This window comes from Mesoplodon densirostris, chromosome 2 (assembly GCF_025265405.1).
Source record: "Mesoplodon densirostris isolate mMesDen1 chromosome 2, mMesDen1 primary haplotype, whole genome shotgun sequence".
Taxonomy (NCBI): domain Eukaryota; kingdom Metazoa; phylum Chordata; class Mammalia; order Artiodactyla; family Ziphiidae; genus Mesoplodon; species Mesoplodon densirostris.
Window position 1 is genome coordinate 114,871,018 of NC_082662.1, and position 20,113 is coordinate 114,891,130.

General features: G+C 43.5%; 1 protein-coding gene across 7 annotated transcripts in view; it reads right to left on the reverse strand.

The window, feature by feature from the left end:
- Nucleotides 1-19,069, reverse strand: part of ADAR (adenosine deaminase RNA specific) — a 41,085-nt gene extending 22,016 nt beyond the window's left edge. For 4 of the 7 annotated variants that reach the window (XM_060090637.1, XM_060090636.1, XM_060090635.1 and 1 more), the window contains exon 1: nucleotides 733-894. In XM_060090637.1, the coding sequence (XP_059946620.1) occupies nucleotides 733-747 (15 nt within the window). In that variant the 5' untranslated portion in view covers nucleotides 748-894. The other 3 variants (XM_060090634.1, XM_060090639.1, XM_060090638.1) reach the window with 3 other exon arrangements.
- Between the last annotated feature and the right edge of the window lie 1,044 nt (nucleotides 19,070-20,113).

Consider the following 20,113-nt stretch of genomic DNA (forward strand, 5'->3'; position numbering starts at 1 on the left):
AACGTTTTCTCATGCACTTTGCAATCAATTCCTTTCCCCACACACAGCCCCTGTCAACCACTGATCTGTCTTCTCTCTAGCTTTGCTTTTTCCAGAATGTCATCTAAATGGACTCATACAGTATGCAGTCTTTTGAGTCCAGCTTCTTTTGCTTAGCATCATAAATCTGAAATTTGTCCATGTTGCTGCATATAGCAATAGTTCCTGCCCTTTTTTGCTGAGCAGTTTTCCATTATATTGATATACGAGTTTTTGGAGATAATGAATAAAGCCACTATAAACTTTCTCCTACAGGTTAAGAAGGAGCAGAGACGATAAAAGTAAAGCATGTTGTCCAAGTGGGGCTAAAGGAGGCGTGGGCAGCCATGGGGTCCTAGCAGAAAAGCAGAGGGGGACTCTCTTGACCTGGGCTCAGGCCTTGTTCCTCAGAAGGGGGGAGGGGAATGCATTTTCCCTACAAACCCTCTTCCACACCTTCCTTGCTCGACACAATTAATTAGCAAGATACAAATTCCTAAATTCCTAGAACATAAATTTTGCTTGGCAAGAAAACACACACACACACACACACACACACACACTCTCTCTCTCTCTCTCTCTCTCTCTCACACTCTCTCACACACACAACGCGCATATGTCATGCATGAAAACAGGAGCGTAGGGAGGTATAAGATGAGCCAGGGCGAGCAAGTTGCAGGTGGCCCGCTCTGGGCTCTGACCCCAGCGGCTTACCTGCCTCGGGTCCATGGCACGCCCGAGGCATGTCCCGGTGTCTGCCCGCCGTGACCCTCCCGAGGGGGACCCTTCCCAAAGAGGGTCGTCGGCCTCCAAGACACAAGAGGCCCCTCTGGAACCGGGACAAGCCCAGGAAGGCAGGGAGCAGAGCTTGTGAAATGGCTCCGGTTCAATTTCACTTTCGTTTCTTCAGAAGGACCTCCCTCTTTGGAAAGTTTGGCCGAGGGGCGGGGTTTGGGCAAAGCTAGCATGAGCCGTCTGGTTTCATGCGGGTAACAAGTTTAATCCCTTCCTTGCATGAGAACTGGGCAAGATATTCTTTTTTAGGAAAACAGCTATAAATACTGAGCTCTTTATTCCCTTCATGGCCTTCTCAGGAATACATGGGATAAAGCAAACAGAGAACAAAGCCACCCTGCGAAGCCTAGCACTGGAGAAACAGCCTGAGGTTCTGTCCTCTTACTCCCAGGTCCACACTAACGTGACCTCGTGTCTCTAATGTGGCAGTGCGGGGGGGGGGGGGGGGGCAGGGGTGGCGAACTCTTCAGGTGACTAACGTCTTCACTGTGGACTTTACTCATACTCTAGCATATTAACTGACTCGACCACTTAACAGCCAGTATATAGTAGCAAGATAATGATACCAGCAACTGAACAGTAAAGGATCTACATCAGAAAACCATCCCACCTTTCAGCATCCACCATCCAGGCAAGGGTCAAATCCTTTACAGGCCTGATCTCTCTCTCTCTTTTTTTTTTTTGGACGTGCCAGTGCGCCCTGCAGTGCAAGTGCGGAGTCTTAACCGCTGGACCGCCAGGGAAGACCCACCTTATCTCCTTAATCTTCACAACACCTCTGCCAGGTAGGCATTATTCCCAAATTACAGATGTGGAAATGGAGGCTCCACTGGGACCATGCTGCTGCTAAATCCAGGTCTGACTGCGGAAAGTCACTCTACACTTGCTCAGGTTACACCATGGCTTTCCAAAAGATACCTTTTGTTATCAATGGACTTCATGATCAGGCTTATATATCTGCTCTGTTTGTCCAAGATGTCTAGGAAAAGATTCTGTAGATCAATTCTACTGCTCAACAGCTCCCCTCCCCCCTCATTTGTGAGAAATTTCTTTTTCTGTATTTAATTTCAATTTTATCCCCACTGTGTAAATGAAAAATATTGCCTGCCGTATCAGTAAACAAAGGATGTTGCAGCCACCAAGCCATCATATTACAGCCACCACTACGGTGAGCCCTGAGGGAAACTCAGGATGAGAAAACACAGGATATATCTGGTTTTCTTTAATTAACAGTAATCTGCTGATGTTCCGACTACCTGGTCTTTGTTGCAAAAACTCCTATATATCCTGGCTCCCTCCCGTGCCTCTTTGGAGCAGTCTCTCAGAGTTATCTGAGATGCTGTGTCCTGGGCTTAAGTCCTCAGTTTTGTCCACCAAATAAAACATGACTCTCAACTTTTAGGTTGTGCATTTTTTTCAGTCGACAACTGCTTATGAGATTTACAAGGCAGTCCCTTCACAGCACTGTCTCCAGCTGATGCCCTTTCTCACTGTCCTCTCACTCCATTCACCCTAAGTGTTAGCCCCCCTCCCCAACTTCTCATTTCTAGTGTGGCATGTACTTTCCCTCTCCATGACTTTGCGCATTCTATTCCTTTGTCTTGAATGTACTTCCTCCACTGCTTCTGGTGAAAGTCTTTCAAGATCTGCTTCAAATATTACCTCCTAGGGAAGCTTTGCCCACTCTGGGTGGGGGAGTGTGCAATTCGTGGTTCCTTATTTTGTGCTTCTCTCTTATTCAACACTTACCTCTACTAGAGCACTTTCACCATCCTCCAAAAATGCCTCATTCATTCATTTAACAGACTTTACTAAGCACCTAATGTGTGCCAGATACTGTGTAAAGCAATGAGGACATGACACAAATAAAAGTCCTGTCCCTTCAGCTAACAGTCAGCCTAGTGGAGGAGACTGATGCGTCAACGATTATCACAATGTTATGAACTACTTGTTTATGTACCTGCCTTTAGAGCTGTAAAGTCTACTCCTTGGGTCCGGGAACATCCCCACATCCCCTGCATAGTGACCTTCAGAGTTATAGTTAGTTGACTGAATAACCGACTGCTTGGTAGAAAAAACAACGGGCAAAACACTGACACGGGAATGTCACAAGAAGAAATTAAAAATAACAGCACACGTAAGAAACGGTGCTCAATCTCATCATGTTAGGGAAATGCACAGCAAAGTCTCCGTGAGTTAGTGTCCATCCGTCAAACAGGCACATTAACCATCTGATCAGAGCAGGTGGGAGCAGGGGGGAAAGCAGAGCAGCTCCTAGTCACCACAGGAAACCTGGAAAAGGTGTGAATGTACACACCCTGCAATTCAGCAATTCCACTCCTAGACCAGGATACACATACAGGAAGTTGGCAGTTGCATTATTCATAATAGCTCCCAACCTGAAACAACCCAAATGTTCATCAAAAGGAAAATGGGGGCTTCCCTGGCGGCACAGTGGTTGGGAGTCCGCCTGCCGGTGCAGGGGACGCGGGTTTGTGCCCTGGTCTGGGAGGATCCCATGTGCCGCGGAGCGGCTGGGCCCGTGAGCCATGGCCACGGAGCCTGCGCCCTGCAACGGGAGAGGCCACAACAGTGAGAGGCCCGCGTACCACAAAGAAAAAAAAAAAAAAAAAAAGGAAAATGGATTAATGGTGGCATTTGCCTATGATAGAATATTATACACCAGCAAAAATGAAAGAACTATAACCACATGCAACAAAGTGGCTAATTATCTAAACATGACACTGAGTGAAAGAAGCCATATACATACTACATTGTTCCGCTTACATAAAGTCCCAAACCAGGCAAAACAACTATAGTATACACTGCATAAAAGACGGGATGGTGGTTATCTCTAGGGAGGGAGGAGGGGTTTTGCCTGGGAAGGAATGTTCTGGGTGCTGGTGATGTTCTAGTTCTTGACTTGGGTGGTGGCCACATATATGGCTCTCCAATAATTCCTTAAGTTATACACTGACGCTTTATGTACCTTTCTGTATGTATGTGCTGTACTTCACAATTTTAAAAGGTTGAAAACAACAGCAAACTCTCCCTGTACCAATTCCAGCTTACCTCCCCATGTTCTACTTTTCATTTAAGTATAATGAAATGAGTTACATCTTACCTCTGCTTTCTTGCCTTCAAGCTAAACAATCCCAAAGCCTTTAACCCTTTTACAAGAATGATCCAGGGACTTCCCTGGTGGTCCAGTGGTTGAGAATCTGCCTTCCCATGCAGGGGATGTGGGGTCGATCCCTGGTCTGGGAACTAAGATCCCACATGCTGCGGGGCAACTAAGCCCGCGCGCCACAACTACTGAGCCTACGCGCTCTAGAGCCCGCGCGCCACAACTAGAGAGAAGCCCCTGTGCCACAATGAAACATCCCGCATGCCGCAACTAAGCCCAGACACAGCCAGACAGATAGATAGATAGATAGATAGATGGATAAATAAATAAAAATTAGAAAAAAAAAAGAAGATCCAGAGAAGCAGTAAACAGGAAGCTGCACCGCTGCTGCCTCCATGGCTTTGAATTGAACCTAGGATGCAGTGGTGAAGCAGGGAGGGGAAATATGTTTCCTAAACAGAGGTTCGGTTCATGCCTTGAAAGAACAACAACTGCTCTTGTCATTTAATCTCAGCAGCTCGAGTAACTGCAGACAGAGTTATTCATAAACATTTCATCTCCTCCCCATCAGGGATTGTTTCAGCTCCCACAGGGTTGTGAGGTGGTGACATCAGTCTTTGTGCTGTTCTATTGTAGGGGCTTGAGGAGTTGGATGAAGCTCTTTTAAAAATTAACCAAAAGTAACAGGTTGATTGCAGAAAGTTTCAGAAAATACAGATGAGCAAACACTGTCAAAGTTACCCCCTAAGTCTCCATTGTTAATTCACTGGTGTCCACCCTTGCTGTTTTCCCTGTGCATAAAGCTTCCATGGACACACAGGCACAGCTCTCCTAACACTGGGGATCACCTCCCCAGGAGCCTGTGAGTGTCTGCTGCTCAGCTGTGAAGTAACCCCAAATGCAAGATCTCCTGTGAACATACTACCTAGGGCTACTTGCTAACAATCACCTAAGTGATTAAGAGTTACCATCTAAAATTAGGTATTACAGAAAAAGCCCCCATTCAGTGTTCTCAGAAATCTGGCTGCCACATAACACTGCCAAGCTCTGGCTCCATGTGTGCCTTCAGGGGCCTGGACTTCACCAATTATGGGGGAGGACACATTATCATTTGGGCTACTGGGTTGGTTTTAGTTTCCAGCCCCTGCTATTCTTGCTTTTAAACTATAAATATAACTGTTAGTCTTCTTTGTAATGATTAATTTGTCTTGAGGATATTCTGCTTAACCTTACTGTGTACAGGGGTGCATATTTACAACAACAGTCTTTTTAGTCTGTAATTTCCTATAAGCAGACTTTACTGCACATATGGGCTACATCCAATTGGATCATCTATCTCCCTACTGTAAAGCAGATGTCTGCAAACTCCTTCAATATTTGCTCATACAGCAGATACTGCAACAGAAATGTACTGACTGTGAATGTGTGCTACTGAACTTGCAACACATTATCAAAAAAGTAATGAATTACTGAGGTATTTTTAAGTACTAGGGCACTATTTTAGAATAGGATCTGTACAAAAATAAACTCATGTTCTTATCTTAACTCCTAGGAAATACATAACAAGCAATTCGTAGAGTTGCTAGGCATAAATTTATTGCCTTCCTTTTTTTGTTGTTGTTTCTCTTTCAATATATCATTGGGCTTTTTATTCCACTAAACAGCTACTGCCACATGAACATAATTTTCACAATTTACAGGGTCTTCCTATAATAACCCGACTTGCTTTGATAACCTATAAGGCAGAATAGAGAAGTTGCCCAACTGGCTGAGCAGTGCTCCACAGCTGTCTTTATGCTGATTTATATTCTATTGAGGTTAATGACTAGATTGGCTTTTGAAGTTACAAGAAAGCAAGAGATGCCTCAGGTACCCCCAGAAGAAACAGGTCTCCAGAAGTGGGTAAGTGCCTCTACCCAAAGTTATCCAGTAAATGAAAGAAGAAAATAGTATTTATCAACCATTAATAGGCATTGTGATAAGTATTACCATATTTAAAAAATATATTAGTAATAATGTCAAAACAATACTACTAATAATGGTTAACATGCCTGTGCTGAATTTTTTTTTTTTTTTGCGGTACGCGGGCCTCTCACTGTTGTGACCTCTCCCGTTGCGGAGCACAGGCTCCAGTCGCGCAGGCTCAGCGGCCATGGCTCACAGGCCCAGCCGCTCTGGGGCATGTGGGATCTTCCCAGACCGGGGCACGAACCCGTGTCCCCTGCATCGGCAGGCGGACTCTCAACCACTGCGCCACCAGGGAAGCCCCCTGTGCTGAATATTTTACATGCAAGTTTGAACAGGGAATGTAGTTTAGTCTCATAACCACCCCCACAAGATGACTCTACATAGCTTGTGGTCTCATGCAATAAGTCCTGACACCCTGAAACCACCTCTTCCATGCTAGGTTGGTCTGGCATGCAGCACCTGACTGATGTCTAAGTTTGGCTCTGGCCAGCAAAGAGGTTCAGCTACTGGGCCACACTTGGGTTCTGCTGAGCCAGAGTCCAAAGAGGGGAACTCCCTCTCACTCTTGCCTTCTCTTCCTTCTCACCCCTAGGACCTAGCCTATGAGTGGCTGCGCTCAGTCCCAGCTTCCTGCAAGGGCAATGTCCCCATCTCCATGGCTTGTAGGAAGCAGAGGGGACAAGTGCAGTCCTGTTCTAGGCAGGCCCGAGGGCACCCTCTGCCCCCAAGTTCTGTAGTGTTTCCTGGGGAAGTGGGCTGATTCAGCAACATCCAATCGCAGAAAGCTGACTTGCCAAGTGGCCAATTCCCTGAATAACCGATTTACTAAACTACCAATATGCAGGCTTCACCTTTTTCTTTAAGCTCTCTAGTCTCAACTGACCAATTTTTATTCTTCCTTCACAACAGTATTAGAGGAAATGTACTCTGCCCGTCTCCCTGAAGCTGAAGAGCTGAAGATTGAGGAGGAGACCGGGGGACAGTGGGAGGGGGCAAGGTTGAGGGGCTTTTGTGGAACTGAATTTCAGCGTATTGATTTTCTGAGAATTGACCTAGAGCTATTTCCAGGTGACCACAATCTTCTTCCCAAAGGGAATGAATAAGGCTTTGCTATTCCTAACATATGACTTTAAAAGCATTTCCTTCAGCATCGACAAGTTCAGAAAAATTTCCATCTACGCACACAGAGGAGAAGGTGCGTGAAGACGGTGAAGACATAGCAGAGAAAGATTTGAAGACACTGGCCTTGAAGGCTGGAGTGATAAGGCCACAAGTCAAGCAATGCAGGCAGCCACCAGACGCTGGCAGGGGCAAGGACCGATTCTCCCGTAGAGGCTCTGGAGGGAGCACAGCCCTGCAACACCTCGACTTCCTCCCAGTGAACTGACTTCAGATTTCTAGCCTCCAGAACTGTGAGAGAATAAATTTCTATGGTTTTAAGCCACCGAATCTGTGGTAATTTGTTATTGCAGCTGTAGGAAACTAATACACCATCCTCGAAAGGCTGTGCACATCAGGGAGCTCCGGGTACAGGACTAGCACAGACCTTGCTGTGCAGCCAGGGATTTCTGCATTTGGGGCTATCAAGGAAAAAGGCAGCAACAGACCAGCAGACCAGCTGGCACAGACGATGTGCACAGCCACAATTTCCACTTTTTTGTTAAACCAAACGGTATAGCCTTCTCATTACTGTCCAGCAGAACTAGAGCTTTTTGTTTTATTTGAAGAAAAGGATATTTCTGTAATATAACAAAGACTACCTATCATAAACTGACAGCCAATATCATATTTAAAATGGAATAGTTAGGCATTCCCACTAAAATAAGAAATAAAATAAGGAGGGCCATCATTACCACTGTTTTCTTATCTCCTCAATTCTGAGATGTACTCCAAACTTTTCTGATTTGGGGATGTGAATTACATGCATTTACATTATATATCGGTATATTTTGACTAGTAGCCCCTAAAAGCTATTATTAAATTGATAGCATGTTCTTATGCTCAATGGTCTTAGAATCAGAGATATGGTATTTAACATTATTTTGAAGATCCTAGCATATTCTATAACACAAAACAGAAATAAGAGATAAACTATTTAAAAAGGAAAGAAAAACATTATTTGCAGATGATAATATCATAACCCTTCTTGATCCAAGAAGATTAAATGAAAACTCTTGGACCACCATCAGTTAAGTAATATGGCTGGATATAAGAGAAATATACAAAACACAACCCTTCCTTATATGAAAAATACTATATTCTTAACAGCAAATAAAACATTAAAAAAGAAAAGGGAAACATCTGGGAATAATCCTAAGAAATGTGAAGAGCCTACATGTGGAAAAGTACAAAACTCTGTTGAGGAATACCTGTCTTAAATAGAAGGATACACCAGCTCCAAATGTGATGGCGGAATAGTTTATGAATGCCAATTAGTGCCAAATTAAATAACAGTTTATTGCAAATTCTAATGAAGTTAGGGGCAGTAAGGAGCGGATACCTGATAAAATGATTAAAGTTCAAGTGCAAGAACAAACAGGCAAGAATAGCCAATATATATATATATATATATATATATATATATATATATTTTTTTTTTTTTTTTTTTTTTGCGGTACGCGGGCCTCTCACCGCTGTGGCCTCTCCCGCCACGGAGCACAGGCTCTGGACATGCAGGCTCAGCGGCCATGGCTCACGGGCCCAGCTGCTACGTGGCATGTGGGATGGATCCCCCCGGACCGGGGCACGAACCCGTGTCCCCCGCATCGGCAGGCGGACTCCCAACCACTGCGCCACCAGGGAAGCCCTAGCCAAAATATTTTTAAAAAGAGGATAGCCATACTGATTAAATCAAAGCAGTACTGGTATACTACAGGAATGGAGCTACAGCCTAATAGAGCAGAACCACTTTTCCCCCAATAGACCCAAGTGTGTGTACAGATCCAATGCATGATAGGAGCCAAAAGCAGCAGTGAGGGGAAGAAGGATTAGTCTATAGATGGAACTTGGCTAATTGATAGGCTTTTTGGAAAGAAAGATCTATTCAGAGTCTTGCCTTATATTAATACACCAAAATAAATTACAAATGGATTAAAGGATTATTTGTGAAGTATTTTAAATAAAAACACTAAAAACCAAAGTCTTTGTGTATGACTTGACCTGTTTCACAGCAATGGAAGACATCACAAAGGAGAAGACTGACATCTGTTCACTGCAGATAAATTTTTGTACTTCAAAATAGTGACGTGATGTTTGAAAATGTTCACAGAAAAAAGTTTTTAAAAAGAGACATTAATAAAAAAATTAAAATGGACAGGGAATCACAGTTACAACACATCATACACAGGACAGAGTTACTATGCATGTGTATATATAAAGCCCACATACCTAGATAAGACAGCATGTACATATGGAGTGCTCATATGGGCCAGCACTGTAGTTTATCTTTTATTTTTTATTTATTTATTTTTCTGGTTGCGCCGGGTCTTAGTTGCGGCTCACGGGCTCCTTAGTTGAGGCATGCGAACTCTTAGTTGTGGCATGCATGTGGGATCTAGTTCCCTGACCAGGGATCAAACCAAGGTCCTCTGCATTGGGAGCATGGAGTCTTAGCCACTGGACTACCAGGGAAGTCCCTGTACTTTATCTTTTAATTTTCACAACCACCTTATGAGAGACGTACACTGTTACTGTCCACATGTTACAGCATGAAAGGCTGAGGTAGACCAAAGTTGTTCGAGATAACACAGCCAGTAACAGGCTGAGCCAGGATTCAGACTCAGGCATTTTGGCTCCAGAGCGGGTGCTCTTGGCCATTACACTGCCCCCACTAACTCTGCAGTAGATAAAAAGCCAATTCCCAAAAAAGGAAGTGCAAATGCCTGTCAGATGCTTGGGGAAATATTCAGTTACACTTGTAATACGTTTTACATTTTCATTCATAAAATTAGCAATTAAAAAAAAATGACCCAGTGCCAGGTGGGGAGATTCCATGGCTACCTTCACAATCTAATCTTGGACTCTAGGAATCCCCTCTGGCCCCCTCCAAAATGTTCTCAAAGATGGTTAGGTCACCATCACCTCCCTTCTTTAACCCTTTATTGGCTACATGTTACTCTTGGGATAAAGGCCCAAGTCCATAACAAGGTCAGCTGTGCACTCCCACTCTCCAGCCAAGCCTATCCTCCCATACTTCACAAAAGGCACCTTCCATCCTGCCTGCCCAATAGCCACAGAGCACTCTTGCAGCCTCAAAAAAGCCAAGTCGTAGACTGTTTTCTCCTCCAGTCCTCTCCCTAAGCCAGACGGCATATAGAGTTTATAGTATCCGTAACCCTAGGAAGCTTCCTTCATAATCCTTATCAGTAGCTGTAGTTACACAATTGCATGATCTTTGTCTGTCTGTCCTGAGCAGTACTAGCCTTGTACCCCCCATGACCCAGCACAGTGCTTTGGCTATAAAAGGTATTCAACATATCTGTCAAAGGAATACACATTAATGATTGAATGAAATAAAGAGGAGGGAGAAAAGTAAAAAAATAAGGAAAGGAGGAGAAATAGGCATTCTACCCTATGATGGTAAGACTAAGATGCTTTTTTTTTACAAAGCAATTGGACAATGTGTGTCAGAAGTCTTAACTATGCTAATAACCTCATTTAATAATCAACAATCATTATTAATATGTAATCATATTGTTATATAATTATTAATAAGTGTAATTAATGGTCCAATCATAAAAATCTACCTTGAGGAAGATAATTTGAGATCTAGTACAGAAATTTAAGCTCCCTAGAGAATTGTTTACAATAGCAAAAAACTGAAAGTAGACTTAATGTCCAAAACTAGAGACACAATCAAGTAGATTCTGGTACAGTAGTAAATTATACAATAAATAAAAGTGACATTTACAAAGAGTTAATGCCATGGAAGATGTTTAGTTCATAATAAGTGGAAAGACATAAAATTTAAATAGAGAACAATTTCGGCTTTGAAAAACAATATGCCCAAGTGGCAGATAGTGCTGAGTGCCTACCCTAGAACTCTGCCTTCCCTTCTGAGAGAACTCTGATTCTGTCCACATTCATCTGAGAAGGCCAGGCTCCCTCCCCAGACCCAGAGGGAGGACTGTGATTAGTCTAATCTAACTTGGTTTTGGCAATTCCATTCCTCTTGCCAGTGATACATGTGATACAACTCTGGCCAACAAAACACAAAGGAAGTCTGTCAGGGGCTTTCTGTCACAAAGGTTTCTTGCTATGAATAAATGATGCCCTGAGGATGGCAGAGTAGAGGGCTGGGACAACTCTGAGTTGCTCAATCAATCTACCCTGGAACTGCCCTATCTGTGGGCTAACCAACACAATACTGCACAAAAGACACCAAAATGTTAATGATGATATCTGAGAAGTAGGGTTACCAGGGATATTCATTTTAATAGTTTCTTCAATTTTCAAGTTTTCTATAATAAAGCATCTATCACACTCAAAATAAAGGGGAAAAGTTAATAAGAAAAAGATTCATGTATTGCATGTATTGCATGAACCTTGCCCTTAAGAAGCTCAGTCTGATAATGGAAATAGCCATGTAAATAAATGATTAAGATATGCTGTGATAAAACCACAATGAGATACCACTTCATAGCTATTAGAATGGCTAAAATAAAACTAAAAAAAACCCCTCATAATATCTAATGGTGAGGATATGGAGCAAGTAGAACTCTCATACACTGTTGGTGGGAATGTAAAATGGTACAACCACTTTGGAAAACTGTTTGGTAATTTCTTCTAAGGCTAAATATGTAAACACCCTATGTATGACTCAGCCGCTATACTTCTGGGTACTTACCCAAGGAAAATGAAAAGAGATGGCTACAAAAAGACTTATACAAGAATGTTTATGGAACCACGGGTAGGGAGAAGGGGAAAGGGGGAGCTGTTTAATGGGTGCAGAGTTTCAGATTTGCAAAATGAAAAAGTTCTGGAGATCTGAACTTTTCACCATGTGAATATACATAATACTACTGAACTGTACACTTAAAAATGGTTAATTTGGTAAATTTTATGTGTTTTTCACCACAATTAAAAAAAAAGAAGAAAAATAAAGAATGTTCCTAGCGCTTTATTCCTGATAGCCGCAAACTGGAAACAACCCCAAAGCACACCAACTGATGAATGAATAAATGACTGATGTATATACATACAGTGGATACTGACACATGCAACATGGCTGAACCTCACTAAAAGAAGCCACACATAAAGTTCATATACATAGTTCTATTTATATGATATTTTAGAACAGGCAAAACTGATCTATGGTGATAGACATCAGAAGAGTGGCCTTTGGGGACAGCAGTGACTAGAAAGGTGCACGAGGGAACTTTCTGGGGTGATGGAAATCCTTTATTTTCTTGATTTGGATGGTGATTAAATGGGTATATGTATTTGTCAAAATTTACTGAATGGTATTCAATGAATACCATAGCATATTCATTAAATATTTTTACTGTACATAATTACATCTCAAAAAGAGACTTAGGGAAATGGTGAGACAGGTGAACTGGAAGAGGCTAAATTCATCATCTTGGCTATACACCTAGACGTTGCTAACAGAATAAGAGTGCATCTTTAAACCAGATCAACAGCAACAGATAAACATCTCATGTAGCAATTTATGGAAACGCTTAAGAACATTAAAATGATGAGAATTATACATACATTCGAACTCAGTTTTGTGGAGCAAGCTTTGATATTCTGCTAAATTTAAAAAAGGAAATATAAATGATACATACGCACTAATGTAAGTATCTTTAAAACAAAACATAGGTCTTCCCTGGTGGCACAGTGGTTAAGAATCTGCCTGCCAATGCAGGGGACACGGATTCAAGCCCTGGTCCGGGAAGATCCCACATGCCACGGAGCAACTAAGCCCGTGCACTACAACTACTGAGACTGCACTCTAGAGCTCACAAGCCACAACTACTGAGCCCGCGTGCCACAACTACTGAAGCCTGCGTGCCTAGAGACCGTGCTCCGCAACAAGAGAAGCCACCGTAATGAGAAGCCCGCACACCGCAGTGAAGAGTAGCCCCCCTTGCCACAACTAGAGAAAGCCCGCGCACAGCAACGAAGACCCAACACAGCCCAAAATAAAAAAATTATTAAATTTACAAAAAACAAAACAAAACATAGACCTTTATCTAATTAAAACTGCTTTTATTTAAAACATTGTACAATATTTTCATCAAATATCTTGTTTAAAACTGAATATTAGCTTTTCAAAGTCATGTGTCAAAAAGCAAATCTTTAGAACACAAAATGAAGAAAAAATATTTTTAAGCTTACAAGCAAAGGAAGAAATCAAAAAGGACAAAATTTGTCTGCAGAAGAATGAAAAACAGGTTTTGTATGTTTAATGATAAAGCCAAAATTAGATGGCAAACAACCAATTGGAAGAATATTTACAGCAAATAAGAGTTTTTTGTTTGTTTTTTACAATGAGCATATACTCATATTTTTTAGAGTATTTGTATAATTTATTTTAAAAATCGCTTAGACACAATAAGCGAATAGACAAAATCAGGAATTAACAATTTTTTTAAAATGGAAATAAAAATGGTTAATATGCATATGCAAAAAAAAAGTTCAAACTTAATCATAACAAAAAATGCAAATTAAAGTGAGACACCATTTTTCAACTAGCTAAGATTTTCCTCTTTCAGTTAAAATACCCAGTCCTGGAGAAGGCAGGGCGAGACAGAGGCACAGCGAATGGTCAGGCATTGCAGTATAAACTCATATTCACTTTTTAGGAAGCAAATGAGGACTAAGCACTACAAGAAGGTATTTCAGCTGGGTAGAAGCGGGGCCCAGATGTTTGGGGGTGAGTGTGGGGTTAAACAATAGCCCTTTCACCTCAAGCCTCTAATTGTATGAGAACTATTTTTTGTGTGTTAAAACAAGAAACAAAAGGGTATCCTCCCTCTGCTATTTTTGTTGGGGGGGTGGGTGTGGCATGGGTAGGTTAAAATAAGATAAGATAAGGCACAACAGTACCCAGGAAGATGAATGTGGATTTGGGCCCTCCCTGGGAGAGGGCGGAAGACCAACACCCAAGCAGCCCCTGTCCTGAAGGACAGACTGCACTCTGGGCTGCAAGTCCCCCATCCGGCTATGCCACTCACCCCGAGGCAGGGTGCTCTCCCTGGGGAGTAGTGGTGGGTGCAGCAGAAGCACATTGAAGACAGCTATGGAAAAGGAAAGGTGCAGATCAGCATGTAGAACATGGCTGCATCTGGGTGAAAATCAAACAATGACAAGATGGAGTGTATTTTATTTAATAGCTTTGACTATAAAAGCCTAAGAAAAGGTAAGGGAGGAGACACACACCAAGCTATTAGTAGTAGCTCTACCTCTGGAGGGTGAGATGAGCTGGATGGAGAGGGGTCTCATCTCTTTTATAATTTTCTAGTCTGAATTTTTTTTAGCCTCTTTTGAGTGTTTTTGTATTTAAAAAGAAAAAAAAAAGTTTTAAAGTTCACTCAAACTCCAGTCAAAGAATAAGTTGTTAAGGGACTTAAAACCATGCCTGGCACATTGTAAGCGCTCAAGGGAATGTTTTAAAGATAAATACTCTGGGACTTCCCTTGTGCGCAATGGTTAAGAATCCGCCTGCCAATGCAGGGGACACGGGTTCGAGCCCCCGTCCGGGAAGATTCCCACATGCCGCGGAGCAACTAAGTCCACCAGCCACAACTACTGAAGCCCGCGCGCTCTAGGACCCGCGTGCTGCAACTACTGAAGCCCGTGCTCCTAGAGGCCATGCTCCTCAAAGGGAGAGGCCACCGCAGTGAGAAGCCCGCCCACCACAACTAGAGAAAGCCCACGTGGAGGAATGAGGACCCAGCACAGCCAAAAATAAATAAAATTAGAAAAAAAAAAGATAAATACTCTAAGGAAAAAAAAGACTCAAACTACAAAAAAAAAAAAAAAAAAAAGCCTTAATATACAACCTATCACAGTTCAGAAGAGTTTGAGGGGGGTGAAATATCTCACAGGGTGGAATTTCCAGGTGGCTGCTCCTTGGGGCCTAACCCTTCACCTCTGTAGGTTCAGATGCACATGGGGAGAGAGGTTCTGCCTTTCTGGGACGTCACCCACAGTACTTGCATTTACAGACATTTACAGTGAGAACTGTATCTATCATGCAGATTGAATCCTCATCAACACCATGGCAGCATTTTCTCCCTGTGGGCAGATTTTCATTCATTCATTTAATAAACATTTATTAAGCACATACTATGAGCCAGGCACGTCCTAGGCCCTAGAGATACAGCAGTAAATAAAATAAAAATTCCTTTCCTCATCATTTTCATGAAGCTGATGTTTTAGTGAGAAGACAGGCAACGAACAAATATACAGTGTCAACTGGTTGTAAGTGCTAAGAAGAAAAATAATGCAGCTAAGAAGGAGGTAAGGAATACAAAGCAAAGAGCACCTCTGTCTTCAAGGGGCTCTCAGTCCAGTGGAGAACTGACTAGAAAGTAGACAGTTATCAAACAGAAATCAAATCCACAGTAGGGTTGTGCTCAGGGGATGTGACTTCCTCGTTGATGGAGGTCAAGGAAGGCTTCTAAGAAGAGAAGCATGATCTGAATCCAAAAGGAAGTCAGTCAGACAAAACAGTGTGTGTGTGTGTGTGTGTGTGTGTGTGTGTGTGTGTGTACATGCGTGCACGCACAAACAGCAGATGCAAAGGAGCAGAAGGGATGAAAAGAACATGATCAATGCCACAACAAAATAACAACGTGTGATGGACAAACAAAACCACGTGGATCCATTCCAGTTGGAAGGCTCTGGAAAGGCCTCAAAGAAGTGGGATATAAGCACACATGTCAGCACATATGCCTATGTATACACACACACTTACAGTAATCATCTGTTGTTTTCACCTGCCTAGTACCTCTGCACTTCCCCATCCCATGTGGTTATGGAAGGAAATTTTACTACTTCATCTCAAAAGTGGGCCTGTGACACAGATCTGTCTAAACATGACATCCCTAGGTCCTTGTCCACATGATTAGTTTACAATGCTAGAAGAGAGCTGTAAGGTCATAGGCTTGGGGCTGACAAGAGTCACCTTCTCCAGTATGTACGGAGAAAACAGCAGGAAAGAATGAGGGCAATAAACAAAAAGAAGCAGAGAAAGGCAGGGCGAAGAGAGTCCTCATGACATCATTTCAGCCTCATGATCCAGCCATGCCTGAAGCTCACATTTGGACCTCCTAGTTAAATGATCAACACTTTTTTGCTTATGTTAGTTTACATTAGGTTTCTGCCATTTGCAACTAGATTAATATACCCCCTTCTGGGGAAAGAACTTCATTCTGTGTGTGGTGGTGGTGGGGTACAGAGGGAAAGGGAGGATAAATTATGTTAAAGGGTCTCTCCCATTAAGTTTGATAAACATGATGAAATAGGTGGCTTCAAGGCATCTGGGAGGGTATAGAAGCAGCAATGAAAGCTCCTTGGGTGGAGGAACTGAGAGTTTACTTGTCACAATCTATACAGATGGGTTATATAAACCTTTCTGCATTCCTAATAATTCACCAGACAGCCCTAAGTCATCTTCAGACTGAGAACCAACACAGAATGGCTGATCAAAACCACCAAGAATATCATCTGTTTAAAACCCGTTTACCATTACCACATTAATGCACATCCGTCACAGATCTTTCTCAAATACTTAATTTTGTGACAAACTTAATATTTTGAACTCTTTATCCCTGATACCAAACCATCATCCAGTGTTCTCCAGGAAACTTAACTCAAGCAGCTGTACCCACTATGGTCCAAGTCTAACAGATGTTATAGCAAAATAAACTGCTGTATCTCAAGAGATCACAACAGAAGCCCAAAAGGGGCTCAGACCCTGTTGTTCACATAAACTCAAATCAGTTGGTCACAGATAATAATACCAGTCTTGGTCTGAAACACAGCTTCAAATCTTTAAATCCATGAATCAGAAAGATGCTCATATTACCTTGTGTTACAGTATAAAAATAGCTAGCTTAAAGGAAACTGTGTGTGTTAGCAATGGGTCTCCTTCTGGCAGACGTAACAATACCTCAAGATTTTTTCTTCTTTCCACGGACATTTACCAAATACCTACTGTTTGCCCACTATCCCAGCACTGTGCGCCCATGAGCCTTTCCTTTTTCTCTGGGTGAAAAGGCTAAATCTTGCTTCGCATCTGGACAATGCTGGGTAAAATGTAAAATAAAAGGTAATTTATCACTGGACAATTTGAGATGTTATTCTTACAGCAAATACCGGCCCTCTAAACTCTGCTTATGCTTCCCTTCCCCCACTACACCTCACACTGCCAGGATTCTAGTCACTGAGAAATAACAAGGCCCAAACCCTACATAGCCTGAGGGCCTGGGTTCAAGTTTCACCTCTGCCATTAAATAGTGTCAGGAACTTGGCTAAGCTCACCTTCTGCATCTGTAAAATGGGGATAATATTTATTATAGCACTGGGCTCCCGGAGGGATTAAAGAAATTAGTGTATGTTGAGAGCTCAGTACAGGGTCACACACATAGCATGTGCTCAATAAAGAGAAGCTATAATTAAGAGAATAAAGTGAGGCTTTTTCCAGTTCTAAAATGTTATGGTCTATTGTAGAGAGATTATGGGTTTTGAGTCTCCCCCGCCACCGCAAGTCTGCTTTATCATATCTGGCAGAATAGCAAGCACACAGAATAGCAAAACATTCTCCTGCTTTTCAAGCAGCTGTACCAATGGGAAACCTTCAGCAAGGGAGCAAGTTCAAGTCATGGGTGCTGGGCCCTTACTAATAATAACTAGACACTTCAAATTCTGACAACAACCCTGCAAGGTAGATATAATTATCCTCATTTTGTAGATAAGACCAAGTAGGAGTAGAAAGGTTAAATAACTCACTCACTGTCACACGGCTGGCAAACACAGACCAGACTCCCAAAAGTCATGCCCCCTTTCCACTCTGTTCCCTGCCTGCCATACAGTAAGCACACCCAGCTGTCTGTGAAATAATGAACTAACGGAAAAGATATCTCAAAATCTCTGAAACGATGGGAACGGGCCTTCTTTAGTTAAGAAACTGGCATCATTACTCGCATTTGCTCGACAATTTGTTGCTCCAACGTTCTCGGCTCCCAGTGACCTGTTCTAGCAATCCGGCCTCCCTCTCCAACAGCAGCCACTGTGTAGGCCTCTGTGTGCAAATCTTCTCCCTTAGCAGCTTAGGCTCTGTTCCCTCCTCAACCGCAGGCTGGGACTCCCCGACACTGCGTTTAAAAATCAATGACAGGTGCATATGCCTCTTTGAAAGGCAAGTTTCCCAAACTCTGACACCAACACGGCACACCTGAGGCAGGCTTACCCTCTAGCGGGACCCAAGAATCAAGCTAAGCAGATGAAGGAAGGGGAGGTGACGCAACTAGGCCTCCTGCACCAAGGCCAGACCGAGGCAGAACGCAGTGGCCGTGACCCCGCAGTGGGCTCTCCACCGCGGACGCCTACGCCTTCCCTGTATAAGGCACGCCAAGGGCTGCGGATATTATCCCAGGGATGAGGCGCGGGCCTATGCAGTCAGGGGAGAAGGCGCAGGAAGGCGCGGACCTGAACGAGTCCCAGGCGCCTAGCTCTCCAGTCACTCTCCCCCAGGGGAGGGAGTTGGAGAGAGGGAGACAAGGGCCTTTGGTACCCAGCTGTTCGGTTCCGGCTGGCACGAGCGCCAGAGCATCCGTGCGCAGCCTCTGCCGCCCACACCCGCGCACACCCGCACACAAGCACTTGGCCCCCGGCGCCCGCCTCCCCGCAAGGCTGCTGAGCCCTGCCGCTGCCCCCGACCCCCGCCTCCCCACCTGGCCCTGCGGCCACACTCAGAGCCCACCCGGGCGCCCCTGCGCTCCCGCTTCCAGTCGCGCCGGACGCTGGAGCGTCGGCGCGAGCCGGGCGTTCAGGCCACAGAAGGTGATAGCGGGGAAGAGAAAAGCCTCTTACCGCGTCTTGTAATTCTCCGGGACACAGCGCGACACCAGAGACTGCCAGTGGGGCCGGGACCCTTCCCCCGCCCTCCCCCACCACGTAGCCCTCTCTACCTTCAGTCGGGAATCAATGGCCCGGTCGCGGATTGGTGACATCATTGGCGCGCCGGGCGTGGGAGGGAGCACCACGTGATTCCTCCTTCTTTTGTTTGCGTCCTAGTCAAGCTAGGATTTTGTTGCTGCCTTCCTTGGGTTTTTACTGATCTGTTAATGGCGTTGTCGTAGGCACGGTGGGGAGTAGGGACTTGGGTTTGGGATGCTACATTTTTGCTCATGGCCTTGATTAAACTCTTCAGTCATTTATAACGTAGTTGGGCCGGAAGGCCTGAGACGGTATGTGGGTACCATCTTTTTTTTTTTTTTTTTTTTAATGGATATCAAGTACACAGAATTAGTTAATAATACCCTATAATCAGTATTCCTTGTATGGCACGTTCAAATTAAATATATATTATTTATTTATTTATTTATTTATTTATTTATTTTTTGCGGTATGCGGGCCTCTCACTGTTGGGGCCTCTCCCGTTGCGGAGCACAGGCTCCGGACGCGCAGGCTCAGCGGCCATGGCTCACGGACCCAGCCACTCCGTGGCAGGTGGGATCTTCCCGGACTGGGGCACGAACCTGTGTCCCCTGCATCGGCAGGCGGACTCTCAACCAGTGCGCCACCAGGGAAGCCCTAAATATTTTTTAAATGTTATAATGAACATCACCTTTAACTCCCCATTTTGCCACCCCAACCAAGAACTAAAATATTATCAATAATTTTAATGTACTTATGTGGTCGCCATCCTTTACCTCTGCCTTCCCCTCAGAAGTAACCTCCATCCTGACTTGTGTTTACACAACTTTTATATTGCTTTAATTTCTTTTCACAGTTATATGCATTATTAAACACTTTTTAAAATTAGTTTTGTGTGTGTGTATGTTTGAACTTTCATCTAATGTTCTGGACTTTTATTTTAACAAACACTTTCCTAAGTTACTTAGTCCGTTCAGGCTGCTATAACAAATAACAGATTTTTAAACAGAAATTTATTTCTCACAGTTCTAGAGGCTGGAAGTCAGGGTGCCAGCATGTTATAGCGAGGGCACTTTTCCTATTGGCAGAGTTCTC